Genomic DNA, 17,894 nt, shown 5'->3' on the forward strand with positions numbered 1-17,894 from the left:
GAGAGAGAGAGAGAGAGAGAGATCTTGGTTCCATCTAGTGACCATCCTTGGCAACCACAACAGCAGCTGTTTCTCATAGCTGTATTTCTGGCCTGGAAGGCTACCAGCATGGTCCCAGCTAACGATCTGTACTGCGGCCTCCCCGTCTAGCTCTTGGCCACTGTCTGTTACATTCACGGGTACAAACTGGCATGTGCTGGGCTGGTGCCCTGCCAGGACAGTTGGTTTGCCCTGTCCCACCATGGAACATTAGTGGGGGTCAATGGCTTGGACACAGACTGTGACCCCAGAGAGGGTGGTGATCTTCCTGCCTTTATATGGGGCGTTGACCAAGCCATGCGATTTGCATGACCTCCGTTACTCAGTCTATGCAATGGGGACAGGGCATTTCCCCACCTTGGTAACAGAGCTTGAAGCGTACTGCCCGGCAAGCTATCGCATAAGATGGGGTGGAGGAAACACCCGCACCCAGGCTCTATGGTGAGGAGCGTATCAGGAGCCATGCCCTGTGATCCCCATGGCAGAGCTGCTTGGGGCAGCTGCTTCCAGAGAGAATCCGTAGCCTCCTCACATTGCCTGGTAGCCCTGCCCACGTGGGAACTAGCCAGAAGCTCCCTCTGCCTGAGAGCCCTCTCGTGGCCTGTCCTTCCAGCACTGAAAGGGGAAAACAACGAGTATCTCATCAATGGGAAGCTCTCCATCGACCCACCCAGGCGCTTTGACATCGCTGGGACGACGTTCCACTACAGGAAATCTCAGGCTGACCCTGAGTCGCTGGAGGCCTTAGGACCTACCAATGCCACTCTCATTGTCATGGTTGGTAACCAACTCTTCCTTCCACCAGCTCCGCCTGCCTGAGCATAGCTTAACCATCCTGTTCAAATACCCTCTCCAACACTCACCCCTGAGTTAGTACTAAGCAGGGATGGAGGGATGCTGGCCTCTTGGGGCCAAACCCTTCTCAGATCCCTGCCCCGGAGTGGAGGAGCCAGTAAGCCCCTGAGCCAGGCTCTGGAATGAAATCGGGTTTGGCTGCCCACATGCTCCTGATCACTGCTCTGCTGAACAGCAGCCTCAGGTCTCTGTGCTGCTCTGGAGCACCATCACTGGGGCCGGTGGAGATTGACTCCTGGTGGTTTCCAGCTGGGCAAGCGAGAGCAGCCCAGCACAGTCCACAAGATAGGCACATGGTCGCACTCGGCACTATGCCCTCATGGCCCCTTTCTCCACAGGTTCTTGTGCGGGCGGAGCTGCCGGGGATTCGGTACAAGTTCAATGCGCCCATTGCTCGACGCTCCCTGACCCAGTACTCCTGGCACTACACCCCATGGACCAAATGCTCAGCCATCTGTGCGGGGGGTGAGTGGTTTGTCTATAGGGCTGGGGCATAGTGTCTGCAACCCCTGGGCTGCCCAGCCCAAGATGCCACATGTGGACTTGCTTTGGGAGTTACATTTGTCTAGTGGGTGCTCAGACCAGAATCCCACACTCAGCTGCTTGCAACTGTGTCAGTCAACATGGCTGCATGGACAAGTCTTGTCACATGTCCTGGCCTCTGTTCTTTGGCTGGACCCTAAGAATGGCAGATGAAGGTCACCAGGCAGAAATGACACACTTGAAATTCAGCAGTGTGTGTGAGGCTGGAGGTTGAACGAGATCACGGTGGTCCCCTCTGGCCTTCAAATCTCTGCTGTGTGAACTGGTCCACCTCAGACAGGTGCCTCCCAGAATTCCTGTGGGCTCCTGCCTGTGGGCATTGGAGCTGGTCTTCTGTGGGGGGGTCTGGTGCCTCTGTAGAACTTGATGCCAGAGGTGAGCAAGTTTTCCTGAGAAGACAGAGCCAGTTTCAAGCCAAGGGCAAGTGATCTTTCCGTTTTGGTGTTGGGTTTGTGGGAGGCAGCAACCCTCAGCAGAGGGAGTGAAGGCCTCTCACCCTCACCCTGCTCAACCAGTGCGCCCAGGCTTTCAAACCAGCTCATCTATCTGTCTGTCAGGATGCCCAGGAGCAAATGCCCTTACATCTTCTCAGATTAACCTTTGGCCTTGGCCCTGACCTGACCCACCTGTTTTCTGCCAACTGGTCACCTTTTGTGGATATTAGAAGTGATGGAAAATTTGGAAAATTAGAAATTTGAGGATGACCAGGGGTGGGACCCCTGTGGAGCCAGCGTAAGTTGCCTGGGGTTATGCGGGGCATTGCAGCTGCAGACCAGCCACTGGGGTCAGGCTGTGCCAAATCTGTTCCAAATCCCAGAAGCGGATTACAGCTATTTCTGTCTTCCCATTCCCATCCCACGCAGGCAGCCAAGTCCAGTCTGTCGTATGCAAGAAACAGGCTGACAGCTCCACTGTCTTCAACCATTTCTGCAGCCCAGAAAGCAAACTACCAGAGAAGAAGAGGCCATGTAACACTGAGCCATGTCCACCCACGTAAGTGGGGCCCCTGTCCGCTGTGGGGGTCACAGGACATGGTGCAGCTGGGTTGGGAAGCCAGTTCTTAGGTGGAGCTGCTGGGCTGGAGTGAGGTGGAGAATGGATTTGGTGCTTGCCCTCTCCACGAATCAGCCTTTTTCCTCCCACCGAGTCAGTTCCATGTCTCTTCCCTGCAGGAGAAGGGTTGAGCCTTGAAGTTCTGCTCTAGACACGGCCACAGGCTACAGTGGGGGAGGGGGCACATCCATACTCTGGGGGTGAGGACGATGCTCAGCACAGCACTAATATCTGTGCAGTGCCACTGGGCACCCCAGAGGGAAGGTGCTGGAGGATGCGGACAGGGGGAATGTGTTATCTTTCTGCTAGGTCACAAATGATAACACCCCATGCTTTCCTTCTCAACGTGCTTCACAAAGGAAGACTAGAGCATTGTCCCCATTTTACAGACATGGAGAAGGAGGCATAGAGCAGCAGCGACTTGCCCAAGGTCACCCAGCAGGCCAGTGGCAGATCCAGGACTAGAACCGCACCACTATCTGGTGTCCCTATCCACTAGCCCGCACTGTCGACAACTAGTGCGTGCTCTGGGCCAGAAGGCTCGTCTGTAAAGCACAATTTCTCTGAGTTGTTGGGATCCCCCCTTGTGCCATCATACGGCACTCCCTCTGCATGTCCCCTTTAGAACCACGCGCAGACCCACCCCCGAGTTGGTGTCACCCTTCCCACTCTGTGGGGAAATGGATGTGCACAGAGATGAAGCATTTGGTCCACAGCCAGGACGGACTCGGAGTCCGTCTGCCCAGGCAGCCCCCCAGCCCAGCGGAATGCAGAGAGCCCCCAGCTGGCAGGGCTTGCATTAGCCCTCTAAAAATAGCTGTGCATCTCCAGCACCCGAGCCCTGGCGCTGAGGCACAGGACACACAGTTATCTCCAGAGGGTTGGCAGGAGCTGTGCTAGCCCAGCATGGCAGCCCACCTCAGAGGCTTGCTCCTGCAGGCCCCAGCTCAGACTCCTGGCTCCTGAGGCTGCCCATGGTGAAGCCTTACTCATGGTAGCCAGCACCTCTCTCTTCCCACAGCTGGGTGATGGGGAACTGGTCAGACTGCAGCCGGAGCTGCAACGAGGGCGTGCGCACCCGCAGCGCTGTCTGCCGCAGGAAGATCTCTGCCACCGAGGAGAAGACCCTAGACGATGGCTCCTGCACCCCACCCCGGCCCAAGGTGCATGAGTCCTGCAATAACCAGACATGCCCCCCAGAATGGGCTGCTCTGGACTGGTCTGAGGTAAGGGCCCTGCTCTGTGCTCTGGGACCCTCCCTGCAGGGCACTGGTTCAGATTTTGATTGTGCTGGGGACAACTTTAAATGTGATTCCAGGAGCTACTTAGGCACTTGAAAACTCTAGTTCTCTGGCTGATAATTTAGCAGTTGGCTGGCAGGGACTCTGTATCTAATCCCTAGAGAAAAGCACGATGAATATTCGAATGACCCACACAGCTCTAACAGTAACGTCTTCTGACACCTCGTGGCAAGTCACTCAAGGGACACTGTTAGGTTTCAAATTTAAATATATGTATTTTACCTTGCTGTTAACGCTATGGGGGGGGAGAGAGAGAGAGAGAGAGAGGGAGAGGGAGAGAGAGGGAGGCCCCTTCAGAACTCCTGGGCTCTCTCTCAGCTCTGGGAGCGGAGTGGGGTTTAGTGGGTTGCAGCAGGGCAGAGACATCTGGGTTCTAGGTAAGAACATCAGAATGGCCGGACTTGGTCAGACCTTAGGTCCATCTAGCCCAGCACCCTGTCTTGTGACAGTGGCTGTCTGTGGGAGGCTAGCTCCCAGCCTCCCTGCTTCTGCCCAAGGCCTTCTGGGGTCTAGCAAAGTCTGTCCTCAGCCCTGCCTGCAGTTCATGGCTGTTCAGTGCCTCCAGCAAAAGATATGTGAACTTCTCTACATTTTCTAGTTCAATACCATCCACACTGATCTTCCCTCCAATTTCCTTGTCTCCAAATACCATTGTTTTTGTCTTATCAGTGTTCATAATCAGTCCGTCCCACTTCCCTTCTGCTTTTGTGAGGATGGCACTGTCCCATGCAAGGCACCGTCCTGCCCTGAAGGAAAAAGTGGGCTAGGTGGGACCTCACAAAGCTTTGCTGCTGGCTGGGAACTTGGGTGACTTCACAGTGCCTGCCCCACCTGAGTGCTTAGGCTGCATTACAGCCTAAGAACAGCCCTGCTGGGTCAAAACAGTGGTCTGTCCTGCCCAGTGTCCTGTCTGCCAACAGTAGCCACTGCCAAGTGCTGCAGAGGGAATGAGCAGGACAGGGCAGTTGAGTGATTCATCCCTGGTTGTACACTCCTGGCTTCTGTCAGTCAGAGATGGGGGCTGCACAGAGCAGGAGGCTGCATCCGCCTGTGTCTAGGCTGAGAGCCACTGACAGACTTATCCTCAACAAATTTACTGAGCCCTTTTCTAACCTCAGTATAATTTTGGCCTTTGTGACATCACCATCATCAATAACCGGGGGCTCAGCGCCCGTTGGTGTCCGATGGCTCTCTCACTATTTCCTTCCATCTTTCCCTGTCCAGTGCGGAGTGGCTTAGTTTCTGTAGACTAGCTCTGCACCAATCTACTACATCAGCTACCCATTCTCTGTGGGGTCGGCCTCTCCTATTCGAACCATCCATTATGCCGAATACCAGGGTCTTGATTTCTCCTTCCTCATTCATTCTGCAAATATGCCCAAATGCAGCAGGTTCTCTTTCAGCTGTATCTTTCTATATAATTCCTCATTGGTGACCTTCTGCGTCCATCCTATTCTCAGAATCTTTCTATAACTCCTTTCGAACGCCAATATTCTTCTTTTCGAATCTTTCGTTATCACCCATGTCTCACATCTGTACAACGTGCTGCTGAATACACACATATTCAAGATGCTCATCTTCAGTCTTAAGTGAATTGCTTTGCTTTTCCAGATATTATCCATCGCCTTCAAATTCGCTCTTGCTTTCGCTATTCTGGTTGCTGTTTCCTTCTTACAGTCTAGATCATATGTTCTTCATCGAGTGTCCCCGTGGGTGCTCCCAATAGGTGTCGGGCTCACCCGGCGCCTCAGATCGGAATTCTTCCAGCAGTTTCTCCTGGATCGTGCATGCGCCAGCACGCGCCGCTCCCCTGCGCGCCCCTGGCCACGTGCGCGATCCGGTTCCCGCCAGTTCCTTCTCAACCGCCATTGGCTGCAGACGGAATCCGCTCAGGCTATGGCCAGAGTCAGATTAGATAGTGTTTCTACACGTAAATTGTTGGGTTTTTCCGGTAAAAAAAAAAAAGAGGACAAAGAGAATATCAATATATATATATATATATATATATATATATATAAATAAAAAGAGAGAGAGGAGCGGAAAAGCAGAGTGGACGTAAGGCCCATAGGCCGCCCGCTGCCCTGCAGGCCGGGTCCGCGATTCGGGTAAACAGGCACGGATTGAGTGCTAAGTACCCTATTAACAGTAAAAGACTCACCGCGATGGCCTCTTCAGGGTTTAAAAAGTGTGAGTCTTGCCGTGAAGCTATGCCGGCCTCCGATGGGCACAGTGAATGTATCCGATGCCTGGGGGAATCACACGTTACCCAGAAGTGTTCCCACTGTGCTAAGCTCACAGCCAGGGCCAGGAAAGACAGAGAAATGTGTCTTAAAATGCTCTTGTTTGACAAGGCCCTCCAGCTGGACCTGCGGGAGAGGCCTCAACCAGAAGGGCCCTCTGGGTTCCACAAGAGGAAGGCAGCTTCTTTGACCCCCTCGGTGCAGAAATGGAGAAAGCTCTCCCCAGCTCGATCCCTGCTGGTGGTTTCAGCGAGCGGGACGGGCGGAGCACACAGCCCCCAGCCGCATACTCAGGCGAGCGGCAGCGCGGCAGCGCACGTGGCAGAGGCTGAGCCTCCGGTTACAAAACAGCCGGCACGCACGGCGCCTAGAGCGTCGGCCAGGCAAGCGCCGGAACCGGCGGCACCGCCACAGGCGGCACCGACCCTCGCAGCACCAATGGTGCAGGGCCAACAGGCACGGAGCCTGCAGGCACAGGAGGACGTTACCCACGCGGCACCGCAGCTGAGCGAGCCGAGCGCAGCGCCGACAACAGGGCCGAGATCCCTGGCGCAGGAGGGGGCGGTGCCAGCCCCGCAGGGGAGGGGAAAGGCTAGAACAAAAACCCGGCACCGCAGCCCTTCTCCGCACAGGGCTGCGCTGCTGCTGACAACAAGCCCTCCCCCTGTGCTACACACACCGCCCAGAAGACCTGGGTCTCCACCGGCCTATCCAGAACCTCCTTCTCCGTTCCTCCAACCAATGTCACCATGGCTTGGGCCACCTTCACCCTTTCTGGGATTGGATGCCCTGGAGTACTACCATAAACCAGTTTCACCGCTATCTGTGTCATCGCAGAGGTCTTGCTCTCCCAGACATCGGGGGTACACACCCCAAGAGTGGTCCAGGTCTCTATCCCCGGACCCGTGCCCATGCTGCCACGGTCGTTCTTATCATGCTGGACACAGACACCACAGGCCTACAACCAGGGGCAGGTCCCCCCCGGCTGTCCAATACCCCCGTGGACACTCTTGATCGGGGATGGAAACACAGTTATCTCAAGGGGAGTTAATTTTAGAGCCCCGAGACTTTCCTTCGCAATCCTCCAGCGAGCAAGTGTATCATCAGCCGCAAGAACCTGAGAGTTTGAAGGAGGTTTGTCCTAGTGGTTCCTCCTCATCCTCCCCAGGTGAGGCCATGGCCCCCGGGGATGTCACTTCCCCGGATGACCTCAAACAGTTCCAGGAGCTGTTTAAAAGGGTGGCTTTCACGCAAGGCATTCAAATGGCAGAAGTGCAGGAGAAACATCACAAACTCCTGAAAAATTTGAGACCCCCGGCTTCATCCAAAATTGCTATCCTGCTGGATGAAGCCACTATGGAGTCAGCCACCACCATATGGCAGACTCCGGCCTCCGCTCCGCCTATGAACAAGAGAGCGGATAAGAAGTACGTCATCCCAGCAAAGGGCATAGAGTTCCTCTTCAGTCACCCACAACCAAATTCTTTGGTGGTCGAGTCGTCCCAGCAGAGGACAAAGACTTCTCAGTACAAATCAGGGGGATCAGACAAAGATGCCAAGAAGCTAGAGCTGTTTGGCAGGAAGGTATATTCCTCTTCTACCCTGCTACTGAGAATGGCATATTATGCGGCACACCTAGCAAACCATAATTTTGATAATTACTCCAGGCTTACTTCTCTCATGGATTCACTTCCGGAAGATAAGAAGCCGGTGTTAAAGGCAATTGTGCAAGAGGGCTACGCAGCTTCGAGGACGGGAGTCCAGATCGCCCTGGATGTGGCAGATATGGCGGCACGCTCAACGGCTACAGCAGTGGTCATGCGTAGAGAATCTTGGCTCCAGACATCGGGTATCCCGAGGGACCTACAGGCGAAGATCGTGGATCTTCCCTTTGACACGCAAAAGTTGTTTGCAGACTCAACCGACTCGGTCCTCCACTCCAGTAAGGACTCGAGAGCTACATTTAGAACCCTGGGTATTTTTTCTCCTCCATATAGGAAGAAAAAATATTACCCTCAGCAAAGACGTTACCCGTACCAACCACAGCGTGCGCAGTACCAACGGGGCTACAACCAAGGGTGACATCAACAACAGCAACAGTACAGAACTCCCAGACGACGTTCTCAACAAAGCCGTACACCCTCGGGACAGGCCCAAAGGCAACAAGTTTGATGGGCATGTCGAGAGCTGCACTATCACTACCATCGCGCAATGCCACTCTCATCTCATGTTCCATCATCGCCTCAGACCATTTCACTCCCAATGGCAAAAGATCACCGCAGACAAATGGGTGCTGGAGATCATAGCCATGGGTTACGCGATCCCCATCCAGTCGCTCCCACCGACGAAGCCTCCTTCCAGGCCTCACCTTCGGGATGCTACCCACGAGGCGAGGCTCAAGCAGGAGGTGGACCACCTTATGTTCATAGGGGCGGTGGAAAGAATCCCGGAACAATTCCAGGGGAAAGGCTTTTATTCACGCTACTTCCTCACAGAGAAGAAAACAGGAGGCTGGAGGCCCATCTTAGATCTTCGGGGCCTCAACCGCTACTTACACAAGCAATGTTTCCGGATGATTACAGTCGCCTCCATACTCACGGCACTGGACGATGGAGATTGGTTTGCAGCCCTCGACTTACAAGATGCTTACTTTCATATAACGATCCACCTGGCACACAGGCGCTTCCTCCGCTTCATGGTCGGCAAGGAACACTTCCAGTACAGGGTTCTTCCGTTCGGCCTCTCCTCGGCCCCCAGAGTCTTTACCAAAACCCTGGCAGTGGTGTCAGCCTACCTGCACAGACAGGGGGTGTTTATATTCCCATACCTGGATGACTGCCTACTGAAAGGGGCCTCGAAGGCAGAGGTCCTACGCATGATCCGCGTCACAATGGACACGTTTTCTTCGCTGGGCCTAGTCATCAACCTCGTGAAGTCAAAGACCGACCCCACACAAGACATAGAGTTCATAGGGGCACGCATAAACTCTATCACAGCAAGGGTGTACCTACCTGACGCCTGCTTCCGCGCCATCAGTTCGCTGGTGCAAGTCACCACATACAGCCCCACGGTGCCGGTCTTAACGTGCTTGCAGCTGCTGGGCCACATGGCGGCAGCGACGTTTGTGGTACAAAATGCCAGATTGCACATGCGAAGCCTGCAGCAGTGGCTGGCGAGCATCTACAAACCAGCATCCCACACTGTTCACAGGGCAGTGTCGCCCACGACAGAGGTGCGCAGATCCCTGACGTGGTGGGAAAACCCCAAGAACCTGCTAACAGGGGTGCCTTTTCACCAACCACAAATTTCTATTTTTCTTACTACCGACGCCTCCCACATAGGATGGGGAGCGCACATCAGCGACAAGGTGACGCAAGGGCTATGGTCCCCTGCGGAACAGTCACTGCACATAAATATACTGGAGCTCAGAGCAGTGTTCAACGCCTGCAAACATTTTCGAGACCACATATATGGCAAAGTAGTCGGGATCAATACAGACAATACCTCCACTATGTTTTACATAAATCGACAAGGAGGAGCCCGATCCCGTGCCCTATGTGCGGAAGCAGTCCGACTGTGGAACTGGCGCATCGCCAACAACATAACGTTGAAAGCCTCGTACTTGCCGGGCGCTCACAACGTGAAAGCAGATCAGCTGAGCAGGCGCTTCGCACTCATGCACGAGTGGCAGATCCGCTCCGATCTGCTATGACCGATTTTTCATACATGGGGGTTCCCCCAGATCGATCTGTTTGCCACCCAGCACAACAAGAAGTGTCCCCAGTACTGCTCCAGGGCAGGAGTGGGGCGGGGGTCCCTGGGTGATGCATTCATGATTTCATGGAAGGGCCCCCTACTTTATGCGTCCCCCCACACAGCACTTATCCACAAGGTCTTGCAGAAAGCCAGACAGGAGAGAGCTCGCATGATACTAGTAGTCCCAACGTGGGATCAGCAGCAATGGTTTCCCTTGCTTCTGTGCATGTCAGACCGCCCACCACTCCCTCCACCGGTGGCTCCGGACCTACTCACACAGGCTCAGGGGTCCATAGTGCACCTGCACCCTCAGGACCTGCTTCTACAAGCATGGCTAATCCATGGCTCAGCTCCTTAGAAAGCACATGTACGGAGGGAGTACAACAAGTCCTGGAAAGTAGCCGAAGGACCTCCACCAGGAAGACTTACAAGCAGAAATGGACTCAATTCACAGCCTGGTGTTCTGCCAAGCAGTTAGCTCCCCTTGATGTTCCTATACCGATAATAGTAGAATACTTATTGGACCTCAAGAGGGGCGGGCTTTCCTTATCCTCGCTGAAAGTCCACCTCGCCGCTATATCAGCCTTTCTTCATACAGAGGAGGGGCCCACGGTATTCGCCCATCCTATAGTTACCAGGTTCTTGAAGGGGTTGGTAAACCTGTACCCCCCCTCGGAAACTGCTTCCACCATCATGGAGCTTGGACTTGGCGCTCAGCACGCTAACGGGCCCACCTTTTGAACCATTAGCCACAGTTCCCCTACGTCTCCTTACGATAAAAACAACCTTCCTCCTTGCAATTACGTCAGCTCGCAGGGTCAGTGAGCTCGCAGCAGTTATGGCAACGCCGCCCTGCACAGTATTCTCAAAGGAGGCGGTAACCTTACGGCTGCACCCAGCCTTTGTTCCAAAAGTTTCTTCAGAGTTCCATCTTAACGAACCAATAGTTTTACCCTCGTTTTACCAGAAGCCTCAGAGCTCCAGCAAAGAGGCACGCCTACACCTCCTGGACGTGAGGAGGGCGTTGGCATTCTACATAGACAGAACTAAATCCTTTCGGAAAATGGACAGGCTTCTAGTATCTCTCACTCCCAGGTCAAAAGGGGAAGGCCTCTCTTCACAGAGAATTTCAAAGCACATTGTGTCCTGTACAAAAATGTGCTACGAGCTTCGAAAGACTCCCTTGCTGGCCCCGCCCAGGGCTCACTCCACCAGAGCGGTGGCGGCGTCAACAGCCTTCTTCAAGGGCATCGCCTTGAAAGACATCTGTAGAGCGGCGACCTGGTCATCCTACGACACCTTCGCCGAGCATTATGCCCTACATAGGGTATTCCAAGAGGATACCCGTCTGTCGACAGCAGTCCTCTCGGGGGCAAGCTGCACATAAACCAATTACCCACCTCCGTACTTGGGTTACTGCTGGGTAGTCACCTATTGTGGAGCACCCACGGGGACACTCGATGAAGAAAGAGAAGTTACTCACCGTAGTAACGGTGGTTCTTCGAGATGTGTCCCCGTGGGTGCTCCACCACCCGCCCATCCTCCCCGCTTCGGATCTCTGTCTAGTGTTTTTCAGGAGCATTCGAGGCGGTTGGTCAAGGAACTGGCGGGGACCGGATCGCGCACGTGGCCGGGGGCGTGCAGGGGAGCGGCGCGCGCCGGCGCATGCGCGATCCAGGAGAAACTGCTGGAAGAATTCCGATCTGCGGCGCCGGGCAGGCCCGACACCTATTGTGGGGCACCCACAGGGACACATCTCGAAGAACCACCGTTACTACGGTGAGTAACTTCTCTTTATGTTGCTCCCCAGATATGTGAACTTCTCTACATTTTCTAGTTCAATACCATCCACACTGATCTTCCTTCCTATTTCCTTATCTCCAAATACCATTGTTTTTGTTTTATCGATGTTCATAATCAGTCTGTACCACTTCCCTTCTTCGTGTAACAGCTGCACTGGTTTCGCTAGCTTCCCGTCATCTTCCTCAATGATAACTATATCATCCGCAAACCTCAAGTTGTTAATTCTTTTCCCATGCACAGATATCCCTTCTACCTCTTCCTTGATCTTGTCCATCGCTCTCTCCAGATGTGCAATGAAGATAATTGGCAATATTGGATCTCCTTGTCTCGTACCTCTACTTCTTTTAAACCAACTTCTCAGCTCCCCGCACGTTCTCATCGCTGCCTCCGTATTGTCATTGATATCCTTCAACAACCATATCAGTCTGCTATCCACTCCGTATGACGCCAACATTCCCAAGTCACTTTCTGATCTATACTGTCAAATGCCTTTTGAAAATGGACGAAGCAAGTGTATACATTCTTGTCCTTTCGTCGACCTTTCTCCCCTATCAGTCTTAGTGCCAGTATCTGCTGTACGTCTTTTCTGAACCACGCTTGCTCATCTGCCATATGTTCTTCTGTCTGCGATCTTAGTCTCTCAGTATCATCATCAGCACTTCACCTAGATGACTCATTAGGGCAATTGTTCTGTAGTTCTTGCACTCCAATGTACTTCCTTTCTTGGGTATTGTCACTAGCACAGATCTTGTCCATTCCTTAGGCACCTTCTCTTGTTTCCATGCTCTATTACATGGTCGGTGTATTCCTGAATCATGCTTTCTCTGCCGTATTTGATCATCTCTACCGTGATCTTATAATTTCCAGGGCTCTTGTTGTTCTTTAGTCATTTCACTGCTTTTTCTGTTTCCTCCTTCGAAATATCGATCTCACTCTCAATGCTCTGCGGAGATATCTCTTTCAGTTCTTCAATCAGTCTCTCTGAGACACTTGGGTCCAACTGTGCTTTGTACAAATCGGTGCAATATCTTGTCCATCGCTGCACAATCTTCTCCCTGTTCATGAGCACTTCTTTTTTTTCATCTTTGATCACCATCTGCTTCGGTTGCCATTTCCTATTAATATTCCTAATTGTCTTATACACCTCCCTGGTCTGACATTCACCGTAATACCGCTCTATATCTTCACATTTCTCCTCTAACCATTTCTCCTTATCTTTTCCAGGCTGCTTTCCTTACCTCATTGCATTTCACCCTATATTTTTGTTCTGCCATCTCAGAAACATCTCTTCTGATCTTCAACACCCTCTTCTCTTGAACCAACTTCAGTGTCTCCTGGGTAATCCACTTCTCATTGATCTTTTCTTCTTCTGGAACAGTCTGCTCAATTGCCTCTTCTATAGTGATGGCTATCCCTGCGACTCTCTTATCTAGGTCTTTGTGGTGATATTCTTAATCTTTACTTCGAGCTCTGCTCTGTACGCATTCCCTGCTTCTTACTCACATAGCCTTGCCATGTCTCTTCTTTTCTTAAACTCTGTCTTACATTTTCTTTTGAGTTTTATTTTGATGTTTGTGATCACTAGACTGTGGTCTGGGTCTATATCCACTCCTTGGAAAGTTCGGCACTGCTGTACTGATGTTATCCATCATCTTCTTATCAAAATCATATCTATCATGTTCTTGGACTTCCTGTCATTTGATCGCCACGTCCACTTCCTACAGTCCTTTCATTGGAATCTCATATTGCAGATCACGATCTCATGCTGTGTAGCAAAGTCTAGCAGTTTCTCACCTCATTCATTTCTTTCTCCATATCCAAACCTTCCCATGACTCTCTCCCAACCTTCATTATCTGTTCCAACCTTCACATTCCAATCTCCTCTGATGATCAACACATCTTTCTTCGGTATCTCCTCCAACATTTTTGTCAAGCGTTTATAGAATAGCCTAATCGCTTTCCTCGGTACTGTCCAACGTGGATGCATACAGCTGGATGACTGAAATGTTGAACGTTTTTGCTTCGAATCTAGCTACCTTCATTCTTGCACTCACTGGTTTGTATCCTAATAATGCTGTTCTAGCAAGAAGTAATCCAACTCCTGCTTTTTTTCCTGATCAAATGACTTTGCAATTGCATATCTCTCCTGATGCTGTCCAATGCATCTCTGCCAGTCCAAGTACATCACATCAGTATCTCTCCATCTTCTTCCGAAGCAGCTCTAATTTTCCAGTTGCCCACAGCGTTTGGATGTTCCAATGGATAGCATATGTGTTAGCTGTAATTTTCTTTCAACAGCCAACTTATCAACCCAACCCTGATCGCTCAATTGGTATTGCAGACCTTGCTTATCCAGGTGATGTCCAAGCTGGCATCTTTTATCGTTTAATCGTACTGGCACCAGATTTCATTTGTATTGTTGTTTGACGGTCAGTGCCTTGACACACATCTGACCAACCCTCCTCCTTCATCCAGGCTTGGAGCTCTTAGAGGCTTCATGGCAGAGTTTTTGTGACATCCTCTGGTAACAAGTTCCACAGGCTGACTCCTCTGTGCAAAGTACTTCCTTGCAGTTATGCTTGCTTGAAGGCTGAGAGTTTTGATATGGAGATTTACCCCTCATAGGACTGGAAGGGACCTTCAGAGATTGTGAAGTCCAGTCCCCTGCTCTCACAGTAGCACCTATTGCTGGCCCTGGTGGTTGTTTTTTTGGGGGGGAGGGTAATCTATTTGCCCTAGCTCCCTAAACAGCCCCCTCAAGGGCTGAGCTCACAAACCTGCAGTTAGCAGGCCAATGCTCAAACCACTGAGCTATCCACCCCCTCTGCCTACTGAGTTCATCGCATGACCCCTGGTTCTTGTGTTATGAGAAGGAGTAAATAATACTTCCTTATTCACATTCTCTACTCCAGTCATCATTTTACAGACTTTTATCATATCTCCTCCTGAGCCTTCCCTTTTCCAAGCTGAACAGTCCCAGTCTCATTAACCTCTCTGCCTACGGAAGCCGTTCCATCCCCAGAATCATTTTGGTTGTTCTCCTCTGTATCTTTGCCAATTCTGAGTTCTGACATCACCGGAGCTAGGAGGACCAAGCCAAGGGCTTCAATAATCCACAAAAAATAAAATTAAATAAAATAAAATAAAACAGAAAAGCAGTCCTGTAGCACTTTAAAGACTAACAAAATAATTTATTAGCTTTCATGGGACAGACCCACTTCTTCAAGTCTGGGCAATTCTGATAAAAGTACACTGACACAATAAGAATTTAATAGAGAGATAAGAAAGTGAAATGAAAACTGACGAATCAGGAGCGGGGGCAAAGAGGGCCTATGTTGATTCATCAGTTTTCATTTCATTGTTTTCTACCTTTCTATTACATTCCCGTCGTGTCAGTTTCTTTGGATAAGGATTTTCCAGATCTGTCCCCCGAAAGCTCAGCACCTAATAGATTATTTTGTTCATGTTTCAAGTGCCAGAGGACTGCTTTGTTGTTTTGTGAAGATACAGATGAGCAGGGCGACCGCCCTGTGACTACTGAGTACTCCAGTAATCCAGCCATCGCTTTCGAACAGTGGGCAACCTGCTGCCCCTCTGGGTCAGGGCATGGCCTGCGGGATGCTTTGCACTGCGCAGGGTTGCCAGATTCCACTGGTGCCTGTCTGCAGAGTGTTACTGAAGTGACACACCCAGGAAGTGAGGTGTGTGCTGATTGCACACCGCACTGACTGTGAGAGCTGTGTGCTCCTTCTGCAGCCAATCACAGTGCTGCTATGGTTCAGTCGGCACACCCCGCAGATTCTAGGTGGTCAGCAAAACTGACCTGTCCCAGGAGAGCATCTGGGTCTGACAATCTGGGGGCCCATAGAGATAAAGGAGGACCACTCATGCATCCCACTCGCCAGCCTCTCTCGGGCGCTGCTTTAGAAGCTCTGGCAAAGAGGCCACCTTTCCACAAGGGGTCCTATCTGGCACCTAGTTTAAAGAAGGTGTTTATTCATTGCTGGGACTCACCGTTTTTGTACTACGAGAGCTCCCCCAGCTCCCATCATGGCCCAGGAGGCCCCCTCAGTGCTAGGCCTTGTACAAACCTACAATGAAAGGACAGTCCCAGCCCCAGAGAGCTTCCAAGTGACACCCGCGGGACGCAGGCAGATGCGGGGGGCACAAGGAGACAATGGGACTGCATCTGCCTGTGTGGTGGGCAGTGGCCTCAGAACAGCAGCTGCTCAGCTATTGTCAGGCTGCTGCCTTTGCAGAGGACACAGCACCAGGCCAGACAGATGCTCCTACTTGACAGCGGCTGGGCCAAATGCTCGCTGGATGCAAATCCCTGTAGCCCCATTGACTTCAGTGGTGATGCACCTGTCCATCCCAGCTGAGGGTCAGGCTCACTTCACACAGCTCCTTTCTCCGGAGATCTCAGAGTGCTTTAGAAAGGCGTTGCTGTCCCCACTCGACACAGAGACAGGGATAGAGGCCAAGTCTACTCAGCCGCTGCGTTAACCACTAGATCTTGTTACCACTGATCTCAGAGGAGGCCCTGATGGCAGAAGAGGGATTGGCCAAGCTGGGATACCTTAGCTTGGAGACACCTGGCTGCAACTTTTAAACCAGCCAAGGGAAGTTTTCTGGCTCCACTGGCTTTCCCTGGCGTTCCTGGAGAGGGACCGAGAGGAGGCGTTGCCAGGGGAGAAGCAGCTATTTGAATTTCAGGGCCTGAGCTGTGGGTGGATGTGGCCGCGTAGAAGGCAGCGTAGCGACATTGTGTTTCAGCCTCCAAGGACCTGGGCTGCTCTGTAGGGCGTCTTGGGGGAGCCCCGTGTGGTAGGACATGCTGGTGGTGAATGCCTTGACCTGTGCTAAGGGGAGGGCTCCCGCAGCTGTTGTAAGTTTCCTGCATGACCCATATTGGCCTCCCTGAGTTGTGGTCTCTGGGACTTGGTGCCTCCTTTGCTTCAGCATTGGCAGGCTGAGCTGCAGGGGTGGCAGAGGCACTGGGCCTGCGGGCACTCAGGTCTTTACCTGGCCTGCCCTTGAGATTGGGGCAGCCTTTTCCTCCTGTGCACCCTGAGTTCCACGTGTCTCCTCCTTGCAGTGCACCCCGAGTTGTGGGCCTGGTTTCCGCCATCGCATCGTGCTTTGCAAAAGTGGGGACCACAGCACAACCCTGCCTGCCACACAGTGCCCAGAGAACACCAAGCCCCCAACCAGCATGAGGTGCAACCTGCGGCACTGCCCACCCCCACGCTGGGTGACTGGCGAGTGGGGAGAGGTATGGAACAATCTCCTGCCAGGGCCGTGCCTCTTCCCCGCGCACTTGTGGCCTGGGGATGGAGCAACCAGGCGATCTCCCATGTGGGACCAGGAGATGGAGTTGCACAACAGGGAACTGAACCCACACCGAGTGACTGCAGCAAGCAGCCCTGCCTGGCACCTTCTCCCCACTCAGCCCCCAGTGTTCAGCACCAGCTGCTTCCCTGCAATGGGGAGAACTGGGTGGAAGAGCCCTGGGGCTATGGCTGGGTGGGATCATGGCAGGTGAAGGGGCAGTGTGTCCTTAAGTCTGCTCCTCTTTCTGTCCTTTACGGGTTGCCCAACCCTGTCCCGCCCCTGCCCCTTTTCCAAGTGCCCTCTGCTATCAGCCAGCCAGGGGAGCTCAGCCAGATGGCTCTCCCCCCAGCCCAGGCACAGCCATGCAGTGCAGGGTGGGCTGGAGGCTGAACTCGGCAATGTAACAGCTCTTTAGGGCAGAGGGCTGCAGGGGCTCAGTAGGTTTGGATCAGGGCCATCAAGGCAGCTGACTGCAGTGATCTGCCATGCCCGGGAGTCTCTGGGGCCGGGTGAAAGCAGCGAGGCGCAGCCAGCCGGAGCTGAGGTAAACACTCGGGAGGCGCCCGGCCCAGCTCCCTCCCGACTCAGGCAGTGTTGACGTGGCCTGTCCCCCGCAGTGCTCCGCACCATGTGGCCTTGGCCAGCAGAGGCGCTCCATCCAGTGCCTGGCCCACACCGGGCAGCCGTCCAGTGACTGCAGGGAGAACCTGAAGCCTGCAGGCCTGCAGCAGTGCGAAGCCAAGTGCGACTCAGGACCCACTGAGAGCCCTGAAGGTACCAGCTGGCTGGGCCGTGCAGACACGGGGGAGGTAGCAGCACAGAGAAGTCCTGTCCACTGCTAGCAGCACAGGTCAAAATCTCCCCTCGGGGGCAACCCTCCTATCCCTGCTCGGCGCTGTGGGGTCTCAGCAAGGGGCACTCTCCCTTCTGGGTCACTGCTGAGCCCGTCACCTAGTGGAGTGGGGGGCTC

General features: G+C 53.0%; 1 protein-coding gene across 2 annotated transcripts in view; it reads left to right on the forward strand.

The window, feature by feature from the left end:
* ADAMTS10 (ADAM metallopeptidase with thrombospondin type 1 motif 10) overlaps positions 1-17,894 on the forward strand; it is a 149,214-nt gene that overhangs the window by 122,149 nt on the left and 9,171 nt on the right. For both annotated transcript variants that reach the window (XM_074978344.1, XM_074978345.1), the window contains exons 19-24: positions 653-816; positions 1,233-1,359; positions 2,301-2,430; positions 3,512-3,716; positions 16,689-16,865; positions 17,542-17,698. In XM_074978344.1, coding sequence (XP_074834445.1) covers positions 653-816; positions 1,233-1,359; positions 2,301-2,430; positions 3,512-3,716; positions 16,689-16,865; positions 17,542-17,698 — 960 coding nt within the window. The remainder of the gene's footprint in view (positions 1-652; positions 817-1,232; positions 1,360-2,300; positions 2,431-3,511; positions 3,717-16,688; positions 16,866-17,541; positions 17,699-17,894) is intronic.

Source organism: Carettochelys insculpta, chromosome 27, assembly GCF_033958435.1.
Source record: "Carettochelys insculpta isolate YL-2023 chromosome 27, ASM3395843v1, whole genome shotgun sequence".
NCBI classification, from domain to species: domain Eukaryota; kingdom Metazoa; phylum Chordata; order Testudines; family Carettochelyidae; genus Carettochelys; species Carettochelys insculpta.